The 21,496-nt window shown below is 41.8% G+C and overlaps 3 protein-coding genes across 3 annotated transcripts; all 3 read right to left on the minus strand.

Moving 5' to 3' along the window:
- Positions 1–2,982: 2,982 nt before the first annotated feature.
- LOC100283481 (uncharacterized) lies at positions 2,983–5,580 on the minus strand. Its single transcript, NM_001156381.2, has 3 exons — positions 5,499–5,580; positions 4,319–4,576; positions 2,983–3,361 (listed from the first exon to the last, which is right to left on the minus strand). Exons 2-3 carry the CDS (start codon positions 4,572–4,574, stop codon positions 3,297–3,299), a joined length of 321 nt encoding a protein of 106 aa, NP_001149853.1. The 5' UTR covers positions 4,575–4,576; positions 5,499–5,580; the 3' UTR covers positions 2,983–3,296.
- A 4,151-nt stretch (positions 5,581–9,731) lies between these two features.
- On the minus strand, positions 9,732–10,957 carry LOC103651874 (uncharacterized). Its single transcript, XM_020550747.1, has 4 exons — positions 10,944–10,957; positions 10,536–10,733; positions 10,327–10,423; positions 9,732–10,177 (listed from the first exon to the last, which is right to left on the minus strand). Exons 1-4 carry the CDS (start codon positions 10,955–10,957, stop codon positions 9,803–9,805), a joined length of 684 nt encoding a protein of 227 aa, XP_020406336.1. The 3' UTR covers positions 9,732–9,802.
- A 1,856-nt stretch (positions 10,958–12,813) lies between these two features.
- On the minus strand, positions 12,814–18,133 carry LOC542172 (uncharacterized). Its single transcript, NM_001111792.2, has 3 exons — positions 17,794–18,133; positions 17,557–17,688; positions 12,814–13,572 (listed from the first exon to the last, which is right to left on the minus strand). Exons 1-3 carry the CDS (start codon positions 17,920–17,922, stop codon positions 13,252–13,254), a joined length of 582 nt encoding a protein of 193 aa, NP_001105262.2. The 5' UTR covers positions 17,923–18,133; the 3' UTR covers positions 12,814–13,251.
- Positions 18,134–21,496: the final 3,363 nt, after the last annotated feature.

A 21,496-nucleotide genomic window follows, 5' to 3' on the forward strand; every position in this document is an offset into this window, starting at 1 on the left:
GATCCTGCACCAGAAATGATAATTTGTAAGGGTTGCAAACGCAACACGAGCTAGGTATAACTCACTAGACATGTCTGGTGCCATACCAGTGCCACATGGGATACTCAGAGGCTCAACGGTCAACAATGGCAAGCTCACAACGACTAGCTAGCATGGAAGGCAAGGAATGTGTCTAGTGGCACACTGGACATGTCTAGTGCTGTGTAGTAAAGTCTGCCACTTTCCAATGGCTCTTTTGGGCATGAGGTTTATAAGTACCACTCAACCGACCCTTTCTCAAGTGTGGGAGTTGAGAAACATAGTGTGTGAGTTGAGACTCCAATCTTTTAGCACTAGGCACCCATGTGTTCAAAGAATCACTTATGCATAGGTGCTTTGCTGAATGTTTAGGTTAGTTAGATCGCTTATATCGCTTGTTTTAGGTTAACCTCTAGTTGATAGAAGTGAGGTTATACACCATCAAACCCTTGGTGCTTGTGTACACCATTGTATCCTTCAGCACTTGTGCATGTCGGTGTAGTTGTACTAGGAGGGGTTGTATCTTGCGAGATCACAACAACTGCATTTGTGGTATGCCCGTCACCGTGTACTGAAGGGGATGAGACCCACGACATTTCAACCAGAAGCATGATAGTGGAGACGATGGGGAGCAACCAAGAGAGGTTGGAAGTGAAGCACCACTTCCACATGGAGAAGGTCTGTGGCTATCTATAGAGTTACCTGACTGGGAGCTTGGCCCTCGCATGGGCTACCCATTGCATAGGGGCTCCAACATTTCTTAATACCTAAAAATATCGACACATCAACAAGAGTTCACATCTTTATCTCATTTAAGCTTCCACATTTATATTGTTGCCTTTGGTTTTGCACTTTATCTTATTGGCTTAGTTATAAGCCAGTGGATAGGTCTAGAACTTAGGTTGCAAAACTCCTTTTTTGCAGTAGAGATAGCAACACTTAGATAACCATAGTTGCACATATCAATGCTTGGTTATCCGTATAGTTTTTGTTTAAGAGGAATATTAGAGACCTACATTAGTGCAAAAAGTTGTATGCATTCATCCCCCTAGGCGTCTATGTTCCTTTCAATAAGTAACAAAATCTACGTTCCTTTCAATTAGAAAATTACTTTTGTGTGAAGTGCTAGCTTAGAATGAGCTTAATTTCCATATCTTTGTAGAGTTGCCAACAATTACCAAAGAGGGGGAGACCAAAAGTCCCTAATTTGATTTTGGTAAATGAGTGACAACCTAGATGGGCTAATATGTGTTTGATGTTAGATGCATAGGTGATTAGTCCATATGTACACTAGTGTGAGTAATATGAACCATGGTGGTGATGTGGCTTGGATGTATTGCAATGCTCAGCTAGTGTTGATTAAAGGAGTTCATTGCATATGAGACATGACATGATGTAATGTGGCTAGGTCGAGAAGATCAAGAGATATGGCTTGACATATGACTAATAATTTATAAGACTTATTAATATAATACAATAATAAAATTATTATCATGTATTTAAATAAAGCAATAGTAAGTCTAATAGCATATGACTATAGAATCAAGATATGTATAATGACATGACACTTGCATTCTAATTGTATTCCTAATACTTGACATAGATAACATAGTTGGTGTCCTTGCTCCTTCTTAGGTTCTCGTGCAAATTATAAATATATGTATCAAGAATAATAATTGGCAAGAAAACATAAATAAAATCTATAAAAGTTTCAAAAACTCTAAACTATATAGCATTAGATAGATCTTGATTTTATGAAAAGCCATATTTTCTAATTTAAGATAAATTTATTATGAATTTATAAAGATTCATTTAGATTTAGTTTTTTCCTAAAAATACCGATTTTGTTATCGACGCTAAATACCTAATAAAAATGGTATTTTCTGAAAACGAACGAAAAGACTCAACTCCGATTTTTTCTACCGATTTCGTTTTCAAAATTTTAGTAATATTGTCCGTTTCGTTTAGCCCTAAATTTCAGTAAAATTTCGAAAACAGTTCCCGATGTCCGAAAATTATCATTTGTGTTTCCACCCCTACATTTGTAGTTGGCATGCTTTAGAAATGTCTTTCGGTGTGCACTTAACTATGCGATGGATCTTGGATTAAACTTGTGTTTTGAAAAAAAAATCAAGTGGGTAGTCTGACCCTTTGAATTAAGCTAACGAATACAAGAGACATTTTTGTTCTCTTAAATTTGTTCTTGTTGCAATCAGGTAAATGATGAGATGTCGCGGTAAAAAAGATTATCACTTTTAGGGCTGATTTAATGACCAGAGATCAGGAGGATTGGAGGAGATTGAAGAAGAAATTAGTTTACTTCCCCACCAATCCCCCCGTGATCCCTTGTCACGAAATCAACCCTTATAGGTATATGAGAAAGCAGTATGCCAATATGCCACCAATACATCCACTCTGTTAAAGCAAGCGATTCTCAATGAGTGTTCATACTTTAAAGCATTTCCCTATAGGAATCATTTGGCATAACCCGGCCGTCATCAGTATCTACTTTCCTAAAAACTGATGAAAAATGCTTCGCAACTGAAAATACTTTCAGAGATAACAGAAGTGAAGAACAATGTTGCGCAAATTGGCACTGGTTTAGATATACCAAATATTGAGAATCAAATGGAAGTCATTTTTCACAGCTATCTTCAGTCTCCACACCAAACTAGCTAACACTAGCAGCCATTGATACCAGCCCTGTGTAAACAATGCTCTTTTACTTGCAAGAAAACCCCAACAACCAAACAAAGCTTCACCAGCATATAGCCTGCTGCCTGCTGCCGGGTATCCATCATGGATACAGTATATTCAGGTGCGCATTTGCAGAATCATGCACACAAAAATCTAAATCTCAAGCCTTAAACCCAATAAGAACTGAATAGAGGGTTTCAGGTTGACTACGGTGGATCTTGCAGACATAAAATCAAAGCTAGAATTTTCAGATGGGGCATGTAATTATCACATTAGAACTCTTTCCTCTCATCAAGCTGCATTAGCCATTGTAGCAACTTCTCAGGGTCCAAATGTAAGTGACAGCAACATAACAAGCTTAGCTTTGGATTGCCTAAAAGTAGAAAAGACCATACGTTCTTCAACTACACGATATATTTTGCTTGCCTTCGTAGTCTTATGTTGCTTAGATTAATACATGCTAAAAGGAGTCCAATACTGACAACAGAGTACTGGGGTGAGTGAAAGAACATTTAGAGGTGAATCATATCGATTTCAAACAAGCTTCAGTTGGCCGAAGGTCCTCCACTTGATGATGACCTCTACAGGAACATGTGCTTGAACTTGTTACTCGCCAGGTTGCACAATTGATTAAAAGTCTCGGGATCTACCAGATAAACATGGTGAAAAAATCAATGGTGTTATGGATATAGGGGAAAATAAGTATGGATGCTGTGCAATTAAAGTTGTTGCCGCAAGGCACAGTATAGAAGAGAGGCCTAAGTACAAGAGATTTATCTGCATCTCAAGTGTAAAAAGGATATATCTACACAGCTTTAAGCCATAATAAGTTCATATTATTGTCAATGGAGGATAGCATGATTACAGCCCCTGCCGGATAACATGTTTCTCATCCTGAAACGCATTCTAGGATCAAGTTGATCTCATAGGCATACTTATCGCCATCTGGGGATAGGACAAAACCATGTAAATGTAGCTAGGAGACATGAAAATAAATAAATAAGATACACATTCCTTGTAACGACAGGAGCCAATTTTGCTGTATTTCAAGGAGCACCCAACATCTAACTATAAATCCAATTACTAAATGTCCAGATACTAACAGCAGTTAAAAAGATTCACACACTCCCTCCCTCAGGTGTATTAATCTGCAATTTGTGTAGGAAAATCACTTAGGCTGCTTTGACGTTCTAAGAAAATAAGATAATGGAAAATAGACTTGCTCATCCGATTAGGAAAAACCCGGTCACTACCTGACAGGCTGACCAAGTTCAGAAAAGACAGTGACAAAGATTATTTAGTGTTTACTTGCTTGGTTGCTCCTTAATGTTCATGGGTTAAGGCCAGGGGCCAAGCAAAATAATACTATAAGGGAGGGAACAAATTGTCAGATGACTCATTAGGGGGTAAAATTCAAAATTTCACTGATTTTGCATGGTTAAATTGGTGTACATCAGGGGCATGGGTATACTAGAAACTTCTTATGATATGGCAAGCTTGGATGTGGGAAAGTTTAAACCATGGTATGGTAGCTCAGAACATGCTAAGCATTCATACAATCATACTATTGCAATCAAAGGGTCAAAGGCATTTGAAATCTAACCAAAGTCAGGACCAAAATCTGTGCAAACTTCAGCGCGGATGGTCTGGCTGTTTTCAGCAATTCCATAAACTTCCATAAAGTGTGATACAGGGACATCCATGGCGCTTTTGATACTCAATTGATGCCCATCAGGGGACTGCCCGACAAGCATTCCACCATCATTGTGTTGGACTTGAACAACTGTGCGCACTCTTTGCCCAACAAACATGTTCATAATCTTTGCATTGACAAGTGCTGCAGGGCTTGATGTGTCCATCTCTGTAAAGTGAGGATTCAGACTTTCAGATCATTCAATGCAATTCAGTAGAACCATCTAGCAAACAGCAAAGCAAATAAATTGCACACATCTTCTAATCGCTATCACAAAAAAACACCATATCAAAGATTGCAGTATGATGATTGAATAAGAGCTTGGAGAGGACCTCTACTGCAAAACATGTAATAGAGTTTTGTTGGCATTGTGACTTGACAGGTTACAATATACATTCAACTTGAGATAATAATTTTGGCCAATTTATGGATGTGATACATAATATTTGGAATGCCTAATAATTCTCAAGAAACAGCCTCCAGAGATTCTGCCAACATAATTTGTGAAATGACTGCAGGACATATTTGTACAAGAACATATGCTGGTCGAGATACAGTATGTGGCTAGGAAAAAGCATGTGTAAGACGCATAATGAGTGTAAGCACGCTGGGTCACTGGCGAGAATCAGTCACCTGTACTGTACATGGCTAAGACGAAACACTAGAACACTTTCTAAGACAGTTTCTCCATATCCCGCATGTAAGATTAATATCAGAAACAGAAATACGAGGCGCCGATTTGTAGATCTCAGTAAAAATATCCCAGACCGCGAAGTCCGCGGAGCCTGGGGAGTTTTGATTTTTAACAACCTGCACTCACTCATTGATGGACCAATCCGCACCGTCTGGCTTCCCTACGTCCAACCCCGCTCCCACCTCTTTCTTCCGCGGTGATGGCGGCACCAATCATTAGTTCGGGATTTGGGCTAGGGATCCAACCCACCCCCCAGCAATGCTCGTCCATGGAGACAAAACCCTAGCAAAACTGGGGTGCCTGAAGAAGTCACGGTCTCGATCCCGCCCCCAAATCCCCGGAACTACTACCACGAATCAAAGAAGGAAGAGGATCGAACATTTCGGCCAGCCTTACCGTCCTTGAGGCGGCGAAGAGAACTCCTCTCGCGGTCGGCGGCGGCGGAGTGGGCTGGACTTAACCGAGAGGAAGAGGCGGCGCCGGTGTGGGGTTTTGCCGAGAACCCGAGTATATTCAAAATCGGCGAAGGCGATATTACCAGAGTGCCCTTATGAAATGCGAATGGCGCCAAAGGCACCGCGAACCTGTAATTGCCGCATACTTTTGGCGCCAAAACCTTTACTATCTCCGTCTAGTAAAGTGAGTTAGACTATCTCGGCTCCATATCTATATTTAAACTTAGTATAGAACAATACAAAATAGTATTTTTGGATAAACTAGAAAGAGACTGATATAGGTAGTCTTATTAGCCTATGCACTATGTGTATCATCTAGATCTATACTATTTGAGATCATAGAAATCCTCGTTAATTATTTAAGGTGTGTCAAATAAAATCGAAATAGTCTAAGATCTAGTCCAACAGTTGAGGTGGCGTTCTACCTAATGATTGTTCCTATGATTTTTGAAACAGTTCATGGACTTATATGGCACATTTTAAATAGTTAATGGACTCAGCATGTTTAAATACACTAGATCTAATAGTTACTTGGCTTAAAAATTGGTAGTGAAATAACTAGCTAACTATTAGCTAATTTGCTAAAGGAGCTAATAGTTTGTACTGTTAGGTAGACCTTTTAGATGTTTTAGCAGTTAACTATTAGCTCTAATAGATTCAAACATAACCCTATATTACTTTAAAATAGTTTATTTGACGCAGTTTAAATATTTAATTGGGTTTTCTGTGACCTTGAATAGTACATAAACTTAGATATCAGGCCCTAAATAGTTCATGGACCGCTAATGTATTTTACTCTCTTTTAGCTATCGCTCTTGCCTTTTGGAATGGATATCTATACTATATACTAGTATATAATCCACCAATTTAAACTTTGCAAAATATACCCAACTAAATCACCCCACATCCATAACCTCCACTAAATCCATCAAACAAGTTACACTCAAACTTAACACATCATCAAAGCCAACAGTCCAAATTGTTCGATAACCATTATCTCTTTCTCACTCAAATCAAATACATAATATTATTTGGATCGTTCATCGTCTTTCATCACTCCCCCTCCCCCCCCGCGACCCCGCCACCTCCAGCCTCCCCCTCCCCTCACTCACTTCGCCATTGCTGCTGTCAACTCCTCCCCTCACGTCGTCGTAGCCATTGATCCCTCTCATCCCCTCCCTAAGATCATAGTGTTAGGACAAGCTATATGTTAGTAAGAATCAAATAGGTCGGCATCATGTTAGAGCACGAGCTTCAAGACCCACTCCCAATTCTATTTTTTTATAAAATAAAAACAATATTATATGTTGATTTCTCTACTATATAAAACTATATAAAGCACTAGTTTTTGGGTTCCAATGATTCCAGAGTCATTACCCAATTTATGAAAAAAATAAAATTATATTGTTGGCTCTACATTCACATCTATCTAATTATATTAAAATAATCCACTCATATGATATATAGAATGCGTGACAATTTATGGGCATATGACGTTAGAGGACAATAAATTATTATTTTTTTTGCTAATTTTCCAAAATTTATCGGTGTCACCTCTACCTCCGCCCCTGAGACGAAGGATAAAAAGGAAGACAAATTTTATAAGATAACATAAAGAGAAAATAAGCATAAATAGTTGGTGATATTTAAAAATAGTTTAGAATCTCCAATATAAAATAATTATTTATATTTCTACATTTTAAAAGCGAAATTTTAAAAACCATTACTGGAATCTGTGTCTTTGCCAAGTGTCAAGTTCTTTGTCGAGGGGAATTTATCAGGCACTCGACAAAAAAACTTTGCCGAGTGCCACACTCGACGAAGAATGACACTTGTCGAGCGCCAAAATTTTACCTGAGAACCAGTAAAGCTTCTTTACTGAGTGTTGTGGCCGCGACACTCGGTAAAGAATCAATGAATGCAGAGTGCCTCTTGGAGCACTTGGCAAAGGGACTGGCAAATGGGCCAATAGAAGCCTTCTTTGTCGAGTGCTAGTCCAGCATGCATTTGATAAAGAGGGAGCATTTATCGAGTGTCAGGGAGAACACTCGGCAAAAGCTCTGTCACCGTTACATGGCGCGTGACGGCGACTTTTCTTTGTCGAGTACCAGATGACACTCGGCCCGACAAAAGTACTCGTCGGCAAAAAAGTCGTTGCCGATGTATATAGTTCACTGAGACTTTTTTGCCGAAAGTCACACTCGGCAAAGCAGCTACGTCCGATAGTGAACTGATGAAAGAATCTAACAAATATCTTTTCAAACTTTTTAAATCATTTAAAAATATTAATTTATTAACTGTTTTTTAGGAACTGCTGAAATATACACTATTAATTCACACGAGCATATTAGTTCAGTGTCGACTAGAATGGCCGATATATCTCATACGATAATAAACCGATATAGAAGCGAATATATTCCATACTATAATCTCAATATTGGTCAACACCGGTTATTCATGTACGTACAATTTTATGAATTTATTTAACCATACACTGCTTTTACCTAACTTTATTTATTTCTAGACACGAATGTGGCTAAAGTTATACACAAAAAATATCACATATATATAATTGTTTACATGTACACAACCTTCTATATAACTATTCTATTGAAGTCTCCAACTGTACACTCCATTTCTCCGAATGCATGTTATTGACATGTACCATGTTTCATCCTAAAATAGGTCAATGCACTATGGAAATGTGGGGGTGGGAGTTGGCATGGGCGGACCCAACCCAAAGGTTAAGTGGGAGCCCAATATATAAATGGGGCATAATTAAATGTCTAGTGATTACTGAACCTTTATAGCTATAGTAAATAATTAAGATAAAATGTCCATGAAAACAGGAAAACTGAGTGAGGGGTTGTGCCCCCCCATAAGGTAGATCGGTTGGTGGGAGTTATAGATGTCCAAACGGTTCGGGCTTGCCGGACGGCCCGAAACCTGGCACGGGTTTGGCCCGGCACGACACATAGTGAACTGAACCCGTGCCGGCCCGACCCAGTCACCGGGTCGTGCCTGAGCCGAAGGCGTGACACGACGGGCTAAGCCCAGCACGGTCCGATTTTATTTTTTTTTCTATTTTTTGATATAAATACATATATTATACTTGAATATAGAGTATAAAACACAAGAAACATGTGTTTCTGTTGGTTATGTTGGTGTAAATAAATGTTTAGAGCTAATAAATATGGTTTAAACCCTTAAAAATGTATATTTTTAGGATATTTTTATCATTTAAACGTTATATATTGTTATGGGCCCGTTAGGCCCGTCGGGCCGTAGGCCGGTCCGGCACAATTATTAACCTAGCAGGACGTGTTTGGGCCTTGCTTGGGGCCCGTGGGCCGGCACGGCCCACCCATTTGGATATCTATAGTGGGAGGGGGGAGAGATAATTGTGTTGGAACATATATAATGTACAACTATTGCTATATGGTAGAACTTAATTACTAACTAAAATCACAATGCTAAGTTGAAAACCTCTACAAAGGCCACACTTGATATCAAATCTAATGTTTAGTCACATAAAGTTTTCATATATAGTTCTCTAAGATTAATGTTAAACCATGACCATCCAAACAGGTGAACTGGTTTTTATTGTACACTCTAATTGTTAACTAGTGCTCACTGGTTGGAAAAGACAAGCTAAATTAAACTAATAGCTACCACTCTACGAGTCCGTACGTACTGCACAGGGCCGGGCCTTGTTAGTGGTCCTTTAGTTTGTTCTTGCATTGGAGATCAAATTCCTGCAGAGATATCCTGAATAAAACGCAAATGATGCTATACACCCCGTAGTATACTACCGCCTGCCTGCGCGGGCTGCGGCAACCGAAGTTGTTTACTGACATCCTGATATATATATATATATATATATGGTCCCTACTAGGCACCAGGTACGCGCTCACGTCCATACGAGGACGACGGCAGCGGCCGCACTCAGCAGCAGCAGCAGCGGCGGCATCGCTTGCGCCAGGCTGCTGACGCGGGCGTCGCTCCCGGGGCCGTACAAGTGCCCGTCGCCGCCGAGGCGCTGCAGGAGGGATCTATACTCTTTTTCTGTGAGGAGCTGCAAACCTTCTGATTTGCTGCCGGCTCCACAAAATTTTTTTCCCTGTACACCCCGTAGTATACTACCGCCTGCCTGCGCGGGCTGCGGCAACCGAAGTTGTTTTTACTGACATCCTGCTATATATATAATATGGTCCCTACTACACACGGTTACTTCCACGTACGCGCTCACGTCCATACGAGGACGACAGCAGCGGCCGCACTCAGCAGCAGCGGCATCGCTTGCGCCAGGCTGCTGACGCGGGCGTCGCTCCCGCGGCCGTACAAGTGCCCGTCGCCTCCGAGGCGCTGCAGCACGTCGTCGAAGTCGCCCCGGAGGCCGGAGCGGCCGCACCACCCGCGGGCGAGCACGAGGCGGACGTCGGCGGCGGAGGCGCCGTTGTAGAAGCGGAAGCCGGCCACGATGCCGTCGTCGACGCAGCGCAGCACGAGGTGCGTCTCCACCAGGCACGGCCCGCCGCAGAAGGCGTCCACCGACCCCGGCGGCACGTCCAGCGCGCCCTCGGGGCCCAGCCGGAGCGCGCCCTGGCACCCGCTGTAGATCTTGGCATCATATGGCACGCAGTGAGCAGCAAGGGCGTTCAGTACGTATGCTCGCCATATATATTGATCATGACAAGAGCGTGGGATAGCCCAAAACTACGATAAGCTAGACGCGACGAGTATGTATATATACACATATGCACACTCACGTAGCGATCGTTGAAGCAGGACAGGGCTCTCCCGACTATGCTCGCGGCGTCTGTCTTCTGGCCGTGGAACGCTGCTGCTGCTCCTCCATCTGCAATTCTGCATATGCATGAGTTCCGCACGTACGTACGTACCAGTGCAGTGATGAGCAACATGGAACCGTGACGTATGTGCGAGGACTTGAGAGCAGAGCAGGCGAAGAAACGGGGACCTGCTGAGCTGCAGCAGGCAGCTGGGAGCCGGATCAGGAAGCAGCAAATAAAGCAGGCGATGCACGCCGCTGCCAGGAACGAAAACGGCGGCCTGCTGCAAACGGATGCCATAGTCTCGATCCCGACAGTTTAAACTCTCCCTCTCGACGTCGTCGGCGCCGCCCGTATGTACGAGGAAGAACTTTAAGATCGACGAGCTATATATATATATGCAACTTTGCTAATCTTGCGTCGCGTTCGCCCGGTCGTCGACGATGCGTGAATGCACGATAGTTTCTCAAGCTCCGCGGCTCTGGTTGGGTGCTGGTTTCCTTGGTGGGCAGGGCGGCAGGCCAACCAACCTGTGACCAGAGCGCATGAGAGATACAGGCAGGTTCAGAGGAGTCCAAGACCATCTTTTATTTTACCTCTCTTTCGCCATGACGCATTTCCCTGATCGTATGGTGGTGGACTTGTGACTTTCGTATTTCCCCTTTTTCGGTCATAATCTTCAGAAGGCTGAACACCTTCGAATTGAGCCTGGTCTTTGTGAAACGAAAGTGGAGCTGGTATTACCAGCCCTGTTCTATTTGGATTTTGGAGGCATGATGGTTTTGGTTGGTCGTGAATTCACCAGAAGCTCCCGCAGAAGATCATCAAAACAGGACAACACAGTCGATTGCAAATATAGGTGCCCAAACGGGCGGCCCGGTCCGGCACGGGTCCGTTAGGCCCGACGGATAATTGGGGCGTGCCCGGCCATTCCGCGTGCCGCAGCACAGGCACGGCACGTCGGCATGTTAGTCGTGTCGGACGTCCGGTTAACCGGCCACGTTCTCCCATTAAATCAAGAAAAATAACAAAAAACTGTGTGTGAGTGGGGATGGAGACTAACAAGTAGAACTCTAGTGTATTTGTTGTAAATAGCAAATATAAAATGTAAATATATATATACTATGTTTTATAAAATAAAATATATATAATTGTGCCGCGTCGTGCAGGCCGAGGCAGCGGCCCAAGAACAACACGATTCTCGTGTTGGGCCCGGCTCGACACTATTAAACGGGTCGTGCTTCGGGCTGGCCCGTTAGGCATGACCCATTTAGCGCTCTATAATTGCAAAGATATCTTTGGAATACTCGCGAAAGATGAATGTGTACAGGGAGCTTTGAAGAGTAAACATTTAAAATCTCTTGTGCTCGCATACTGTTCAATTATTTATATGGATATGATGATGTACAACTTTATATAAAATTACATTAATAACACAATGTATATACACGGAGTCTATTAAGTTCGCGGGGTGTTTCTGTTTTTTCCTCTAAGAAACGTGTTATGCACGTCGCTTCTGTATTCCTTTGCCACTACTTTGTATCTGAGCTTAAGTAGTATCTGAGCTTGTACGAGATTCAGGTGTGTTGACTCTAGACTTCAGCGATAAGCCCTCCTTAATGACGAAGCTGTTTCTCTCTCCCTTCGTTTACCGAAGCTTTCAGTCGACGCTTGCCTTTGTTCCTGAAAAAGTCTTAGGACAACAGAATCTGATAATTCGAGGACCTTCAGGGCTGATTTGGTGATCCAAGATCCCGGGAGGATCGGAGGGGATTAAAGGGAAATTAGTTCATTTCCCCCTCGATCCCCTCCAATCCTCTCGGGATCCCTTTGTCACCAAATCAACCCTCAATGAAACCCTTTTCCTCAACACTAATTTCTGGTGGGCACATGTCAGCTATTGAAAATAAATGCTTATTTTTATCGGCTGATGCCTGGCCACAAAAAATAATAAGCTTATTTTTTATGGCTGATACCTAACCACTGATAATAACAAATTTATTTTTCTATGGGTTGGTGTCGGTCACCAAAAATAAGGTTATTTTTTACGGCATATGAATAAAAGTTATTTTGGCCATTTTCCTTATAGTGACGGGTGTAATTGTTAAAAGCGTCTCCAACCAGTAGTCCTACATCGGCGTCCTAAAATTTAAAGTAGGATCTAATTTAAAGTGTTTAGAAGCATAAAAAAGTGCTCGAACATACGAGATCTTATACTTAGGATCTGATAGACTGAGTCCTATATTTATTTAATATTTCCTATATATTTTTTTTTTGTAAAATAGAACCCTATTAAAGCAAGTTTTTGATGTCCTACAACTCCGTTTAGGACTCAGATGCTCTAACAATGCGTGTACAATACACGGTTAGCCAAACGAAGCCCAAGGTGCTTTTAAATGTTCAAATTGAAATGAATAGCAGCGTTCGGGTTGGTGTGCTGCTTCGTTCCAACGAAAACGCAACATGAAAGCAATGCAACTTTCACCAGGATGTTTTATCATTTCCGGGCTACCTCAGTCAACAGCAAATGCAAGGTTTGGAATCTGTAGATACACAATTACTCTACACGCATACTTTTAGAAACCGCAAGCTCACCATTACCGACAGAAGTCCACCACACCAAAGCAGCTGGCGAACAATGCGCTGCTTCATGTAACGTGATTACATAACTTCTAGCTGACCCGAAGAAGTCGCATTTTTTTTAACCGTTTAGACCACCCCAAGAAACAATCAGAAGAGAAAGTAGACCCCACATCACATATCTAGGATTAACACCGACTTACAAGCTTTGCCTATCACTAGCTACCATAAACCTTTCCATGCAGCTGCCATGTCACGACCAGACTTGATTTCAACCCTCCTGCGAAAGCAGCAGCGCCATGGACAAAAGAGGACAGCAGCGACTCACTTGATGTACTGAGACATCCATTTGAAGCCTTCGCCATAGCCCATCTTGCGCACCACACTGCACATGAAGATCTCCAGGGGCCGGACATTGGAGTCGGCCAAGTTCACGTTGCCCTTCCCGGTTGTGAAGTTGCTCAGGCCGAGGTAGTACCTCAGCTCCTCCTCTGAAGCCGCGTATGGGATGTCAATCTTGTTGCCCAGTATGAGGAAAGGAACGTTTGCAAGGGAGTCATCTGCAAGAAGCGCATCAAGCTCCTTCTTCGACTCGGCAAAACGTTCCTTGTCAACAGCATCCACCAAGTACACAACAGCATCAACCTATGACAGGTAAAAGTTCAGAAACATCCAACCAAACCATATGCCAAAACATTACAGCTGTGAAGCATAAAACTCATCAGGTTCAGTTACAACTCACAGTTAACTGTTAAAAGTGTGGAGCACAGAACTCATCAAATTCAGTTACAATTTATAGTTAATTGTTAAAACTATGGATCATATACATCAAGCAGTGACTGAATTTAGGCCCAAGCACTACTTACATGCCTAGTGCAAAACATACATATTTTCCTGACCATACCTTGTACAAAAGCTGAATCCGTACGGTTCAAACATGAGTGTCCCAAAAAGATAAACAGATGGCCCAAGAAACTTATGTTTGACAACATGCAGCAGCAGCATGTAAGTAACATCTTTTGAGCTGCAGTGGGATGGAAACCAAGATGCAATGCATGGTGTCAGTTCTCAGCTTGCGGAAGTGACCCACAGCTGTTAATGACGTTGGGGAAGATTTGATGCCATTTACATGAAATGAGTATACAAATTCAAGTTTTGAATTATTTCTCGACGGATTTACATGTTCCCTCCATGTATTCACTTCCCTTGTAGCCAAATAGTGAAATTGGTCACCAAACTAGATCATTCTGTTGTTCCCATCATTAGGACAGCCTGGGTTTATTTTTGCAAAACCCATAAACTGAGGTACTTTGGCAAGTCTCTTCCAAGAACAGTACAGAGCCCCAAGTCAAGGACTCCTCTAAAGCCCTCCAGTTTTCTAACACAGATAGACCATGGCTCAGTGTGCGAGAGCTTTGCACTCCGAGCACTTAAGATTATCCACACTGCCGCCATATATAACACAAAAAATGTGACCATAACTGGTTTACCACTAGCAGAACTCTACCTCTACTTTCTGTCCAGTCAGTCCCGAACCAAACTACACCTCTGCACAGGTAATGGGCTGCAGAGCCTCTATCCAAGGGCACTGGCCACCACTCCCAATGTGGAGACTGTTCCACCCAAGGTTGGCACATGACACCTTAAGAGGTGAACCAGCCAGGAAATATTTTATATTAGGCTCTCCTTTGCTAAAAGCATGGAAAAGGACATCTGTCTTGTTCCAACCTTTCTAGGTTAGCCAGTGTTTCTGAATTTGAGAACCTCAGGCAAACTCAGGTGTATTCAGCAAGACTCGTCGAAGAACAGAACAAAGCATCAAGCCATCAAGTTGAGGGTTTCCATTGAAAGCTTTCTAGTTTCTTTCAGAAAAAATTGACCAAGAACCAGTGTATGTGAAGAGCTTTGCACCTGTAGCACTCAGGCTTCCCATGCTGCCAAATTACCACAAAAACTATGACACTATCCTGTATATGAACTATCAGTCTATCACACATGGAGTTATTCACAGGCACATTCCACAATATTATTAGTGGTAAGATGGTCAAGTGGGAAACCTGCAGTCATACATTTGGAAAGCTCTCCGGACACAGTGATACTTATACAATTTTCCATATTTTTTTATTTCAAGTCATGCTTCAATGATTAAAGAACATATAAGAATAAAAAAGGACATCTGTTCCCCATTCTAGGTCCAATGGGGGTCAGACTCATTCAAGACCAGTACAAAGTATGCAGTGTTAGAGCAGCCCAAGCGTATACACGGAAATCAAACTGCTCGCATAAATTGAATGGAGCACATTGGAGCAGTCAAATTCTAAGTGTAAGACACAAAAATGAACTGCAAAGATGATCTGAACATGAGCTACACAGCTGATTAAAATATTCCACGTACAGGACGAGGCATGAGAATCTCCACACCTCCATATCGGCAGTGATCGTGCCGGCGCCGACGGCTGTGCGAAAAGCAGCAGCGCCAGGAGGCAGTGCAGGAGGATCACCAGCCATAGTAGCCAGTACAGTGGATGAGGCGCACACAAGGAGCAGTGGTGGCAAAAGGCGAAAGGCTAAACCTAGACGAATGATACCAGAAAGCAACAGAAATAGCGTAGAATAATGGATTGATTTATTGGAGAGACCATATAAATAAGGGAGAGATCTTGTGGCTTATGGAAACAGAACCAGATGAGATCTTCTCGTATCTTTCCAATCATATACAAGGGCTGGCCTGCTATACCTGGCATGTACCCATACCATATATGACAATCTAACATATACATGGGCCGGTCTGCTATACCTTAAACATACCCATACCGTATATACACACACCATATATGTCAGTCTAACAGAAAAAGTCCATAACACAAAGATGGAGGACCAAAATTGCCCAATAGTTGTAAGTTGGCATCCCAGACTTATCAATGGCAACTTGGTCAGATGAGAAGTATGAACTATACATTTGAAAATATCTCCAAAACAACTGATACAGGAATATATTTTCCACAATCTTATTTCAGATTGCATGTTAACAAAATAACAAAGAACATTATAGACAAAGGACATTTGTCATGCTCCAACAACACCAGGTCAGATGGAATTCTTTAAATATATGAAAAACAGGTGAACTCAAGCGTTTTCAGCAAGTATATTCAATAAGATTACAAATCTGAGCATTCTTTTTGAAGCCTTATTTTTATTTTAAAAATGAATAGGATCAGTGTGTCTGGAGAACTTCACACTCATGGTACTCAGACTTCCCACATTAGTGAATTTACCACAAAAATTGTGACATGAACCTGTTTAGCACCGGTGGACAACTTTACCTACCCATCTTCAGCCATGGCAAAAGTTTGATGTTTGCCAGTGAGGATGGAGCGGAACTGCACAATAGTTGTAAACAGGCACTTCATAGTATTACTAGCGGTAATTCAGCCATACTGTCTAAGCACGCAAAAGGGCCTCTAACTAAATTGGTTAGGTGACCTGAGTAGCACTCCTTACGTTCTAAGTTCGATTCCCCGTTGTAGGGAATTTAGGCCGGGGTTACAAAAATCCTCTCATCGGTCCCACACCAAAGCAAAGTTCTAAGGCCCGGCCTCACTCATCCGTTCTCACATGGGCTACGGTGCCGCTGTGCCCCCCCCCCCCCACTGGGTTGGTTTTTTTTACCATGTAAGCACAATGATTCATTGACAATCTTCCCATATTTTGTTAAAGTTGTGTTATGCCAAAATAAAGAATATCATAAAAAAATGAGAGCACTAGACATAAGCTCAAATGTTTGTTCTGCTCTGGAAAGGCAACACCCTTGCTAGGAAATACTCACTCCATTCTAAATTGTAAGTCTGTTCTAGTTTTTCTAGATATAACTTTTGCTCTCGATCTACATTATGTTTAGGTACATAATAAAAGCTATGTATCTTGAGAAGGCATAAGGATGTGTAATTTGGAACAGAGAGTACAAACTAGTTCCACTTGCACAGGTGGAATGTGTAATCTTCTCGTATACAGATATCACATCCTAAAAACCTCACTGAATGTTTGATGGTAAATAATCAATGGCACCATTAGGTAACCCACTAAATTACAGCGGGCCATTGAAATGGGCAGCTAATATGTACGTCGGAGCTCGAATAAGCACAACAGGGATGTTCTAATATCTCTAGGAATCACATCGTGATCAAGTGGCCAAAATCAAGACCCAGTGGATCAGTCATCCTTGGTTGCATGAGGCTATCTTCTCAAGATCATAGATCTGGGTATGCTGTAGCCTTCTATAAATTTTCTGCTTGTCCTATAGCACCTTACATATTTGGTTATTCAGATGTAGCATTCCTAACCCCAGATACTACTTATATATCTAAAACCCTATTGCCTCTGTCTCAACCAAAATTCCAACGCCAAAACACACAGAAACAGTACATTGAAGCACTCTAACAATAATAAGCAACGAAATTCAGATGACATTGAAGCACTCTAACAATAATAAGCAACGAAATTCAGATGTCGTTTAACCCGAGATAAAATTCTACTGTCTTCGTCCCAACCCAAATTCCAATACCAAATCACACAAAAACTGAACCAAGACGTAATTAATAAGAAGCCAGCAGCTGAAGGAAGAAAGGCAACCTTGGCGTAGTAGTCCTTCCAGACGCGGCGGGCGATCTGGTGGCCCCCAAGGTCGAACGCCTTGAACTTGATCCTGCCGATGCTCAACTCTTCTGACGTGGGGTACTGCGTCGGCTGGTGCTGTACGAGCCGCTGCGATGAACCCAATCGAACCAGATCAGGAATCCCCGTTAAGTCGAAAGCATATAAGACTGGAATTCGCAAGGAAAAGGGGCGGATGTCGGAGGTAGAGAGGACCTCGTCCTTCAGCATGTGGAGGAGGGTGGTCTTGCCGGCGTTGTCGAGGCCAAGGAAGAGGATCTTAGCCTCCTTCTGCCACAGCCCAAGCGATGCCAGCACCCCATAGAACCAGTCCACCAGGAACATCTTTACAACTCCGGCGCTCCTCTTCCTCTTCCTCTTCGCACTCCGGCAGCAGATCAAACGACGACGCCTCTCTCTTGCCTTGCCCTTGTCCCTTTTCCTCTCTCCGTCTTTCGACGGGAAGAATATTTCTTCCCCTCTTCTTCTCCTTGTGCCCTGCGTGCTGTATTCTAGATTCTTCGGTGGCGTCTACTTGTTCTAGAACAACTTACCTCTACCGTCAGATCAGATCACAAGCGGTCATTACGCTGCAGCGTGAGAGCATCCAACAAACTGGTTTATAGAAATTAAGTTGATTCTAAATATATTGATTTATAATTTAATTTATAAAAATTAGATTCTCTTAAAAATTGAGAAGCTGACTATTCCTAGCTAAAAAATAAAAATCAAATTTTAAAAAAAAATCTGAGTTACTTCCAAACATGACATAAGAAAACCAAGAACATAGAAATAATGGAAATGCTAAAAACCCATCTACTTAGGTCCTATTTGGAAACGAGCTAGTTTTTAAGAATCTAGATTCTATCTCCAGTTTCTAGGAACTGGTTTATAAAAAAACTGAATAACAGTGTTTGAAACCACCTAAATTCCTATAAACTAGTTTTAGTTGGAAAAGACTAGCTTTTTAGTTTTTAAGAAACTGGTAATCTAGTTTTTATAAACTGTGACATAATCTGATACGTTTAGAATCATCACAGTTTTTATAAACCATTTTTTTTACAAACTGAGGGCTTTCAAACAGGCCTTAAAATATAAAGCAATATTTTCCTCCGAAAATCAAAGACTTCTATAGGGATATAAACCCACCCTCTTATGTAACCGTACAATCAATTAAATGGTGATTGAATGTACAAGTACGTATGGAGGCGATACATATTACTCACTCCGACTCAAACTCAAAATAGTATTTATTTTAGCTCTTAGTTTTTATATCTATATTCAAATAAATGAAGATGAATCTAAACACATATATAAAATATTAGTTATGTGCTCGTACGTTGCCACGGAAGTTGCAACTAAAAGGAGCAACCAAAACATAGCTTAAACTTACAAGAACAAGTGATTAGATTACTTGGAACACACTTTTGAAATAAAAATAGCATCTTCTGACGGCAACAGGTCATTATACAACAAATATAAAACCATACTACCTTCGTTCTCGAATATTTGTCGTCCGCTAGTTCATTTTTGAGCTAAACCGCGACAAATAGAAAATAATGGAGGGAGTACATGCTAACAAAAAGTTGGATAGACCCATTATACATTTTTAATTTTTCTGGAGTTCGCCTTGTGCGTACGCAGCAATTTGGCTATGTATGTCAGCCATGGCCAACTTTGGGGATGTCGTACTGCTTGCTGAGGTTGGCCATGTACTGGTTAAAGTCCTGGATGCGATCCCTGTGCGACTTGTTGGCAACTTTGGCCATCTTCTACATGTCGATCTTCCGCGTCTATTCCATGTAGCGTCGCTCCGCCGGTGTCAGATAGTTGTAGTTGGGATGTGGATTCCCTTCTTCATCTCCCATCTTGCCAGCTTCAACCAGCACATTGTCATTATTAGGGTTGGTTGGTACGTCAGAGTTCCCCCTAAGAATAACCATTGGATTAGATATGAAGTGAGTTGTAACCAGGTGAAAATGACTTCAGATTCATGAAGTCCAGTTACAGAAAAAACAAAAGGTGGTACAACGTATATGTAAAACGGAACAAGTTGTTGGAAAGATGAACCAAGCTCCACATGGGCAACTACCTATTTACCAACAAAGCGAGAAATTCCTATCGACGACCTCGGGCGTTAGCAAAAAATCACTATGGCATACAACTCTACATATTATATTCGTAAGGACTGATCGACCGAAAACATGAGAAAACTGTCAAATCATATCCTGTCATAACACTAACTAACCCAAGTCGTCGAACAAAAACATTGTCACTGCATATAGGTGAACAACTGAGTGGACGAGAAGGTTACATGACCAGTGTTCTTGTTTGTTCTGCAATCAGTACACATAGCCACTGACAACACTTACCACCACAAACTAACTAACAAATTCCTCAATAATGCCTCCAAGATCCTTTAGCAAAAACATGAATACAAAAACAACATATATACATCGACTGCATAAACTACAAACCCGCGTATCCAAATACAGATAAGATGAGCATCAAGCATATACAGAGAAACAAATGCGCAAAAATGTTACAAGCTTTAGTAATCGACTTCCTATTTATAATGGCATGGATATACAACAAACACAAAATACCTAAAGAGAGGTAATCATCAACAATTATGTAACAAAAACCAATTTGTTATTCAATGCATGCACAACATGGAAACCCAAAAATTGTCAGAATGTAGCATGTACACAACCAAGCAGTTGATGGGTACCACCGCTAACAAAAAAAACTTGACCTGCGAGGGGTATAACAACCCTCGGCCATTATATTAAGAAGAGAACTTTTCACACAGGTCAACAAAAACCCTGAACCCTTGCCCCACCCATACATAGTGGCATCGTAGCCCATGTGAGAACGACCACAACGGGACCGGGACTTACACCTGTTCTTTGGTGTGGTACAAACGAGAGGATTTTTAACCCAATATGAAATTCGCTCCCACGGAGAGTCGAACCTAGGACCAGAGGAGTGCTGCTCATACCACCTAACCAACTCGGCTAGAGGCCCTTTCGCACCACCGCTAACAAATACAGTAATGTTTATCAACATATCCAATTGTGCAGAAAACTGAACAACATATTCTTAAGTCTAAAATTGTCCAGTGTAACTATCTATGCTCAGTAAACTCAATGTCTCAATATGTTCATTTTATCTACGATCGATGGTATAGCATGAAGTACTCCCAACGAAGGGTGCAATTTGAGGCTAAACCATCCTGCTTTGATTAAAAAGGGCGCAACTTGAGGTTTAACCATCCTTCTTTGATTCAATAAACCATTGTGAGAATTGTAGTTTTTTACGTAGCATAGAACACTGTACATGAACAACTTAACAGTACCATGGAATCTAGGTTAACTGATCACACATCATTGATTGTTTCTAGGTTGTGACTACGCGATGACATAATAGTAACAACAATACAAAGCAACGAAAGAACACTACGCTCTAAGGAGCATATACATGTACATATATACGATCTGATGTACATACCAAAAACTACTCAGTCTAGGGGAGGGAAGAATGGGTGAGCTAACAGATCTCCGACCGTTGTGCACCTTCGGTTGTATGGCACACCGGACATGACTTGCCTAAGGCCACAACACGTCCGAGGCCACAACGCGTCCGAGGCCAAAGGTCGTCTGAAGCCATAGCTCGTCTGATGCAGTCAGGACACGCCTGAGATAGACACAACATGATTCACCTGAGGCCAATCCTCGGACAGGAAACAGTCATGTTTCACCAGAGCGCAATCACGATTCGCCCGAGCATGTCTCGGGTGACTGTCCGGTGAGGCTGAGGCTAGTCCAAGTTTGACCATTCTTAGCCAATCTTCTTCACTACATTTTGGCTTGACTTGAGAAGTTCCCTAGCACTCAGATGAACATTGTTAGCACCAAAA

This window comes from Zea mays, chromosome 3 (genome assembly GCF_902167145.1).
Source record: "Zea mays cultivar B73 chromosome 3, Zm-B73-REFERENCE-NAM-5.0, whole genome shotgun sequence".
Classification (NCBI taxonomy): Eukaryota; Viridiplantae; Streptophyta; class Magnoliopsida; order Poales; family Poaceae; genus Zea; species Zea mays.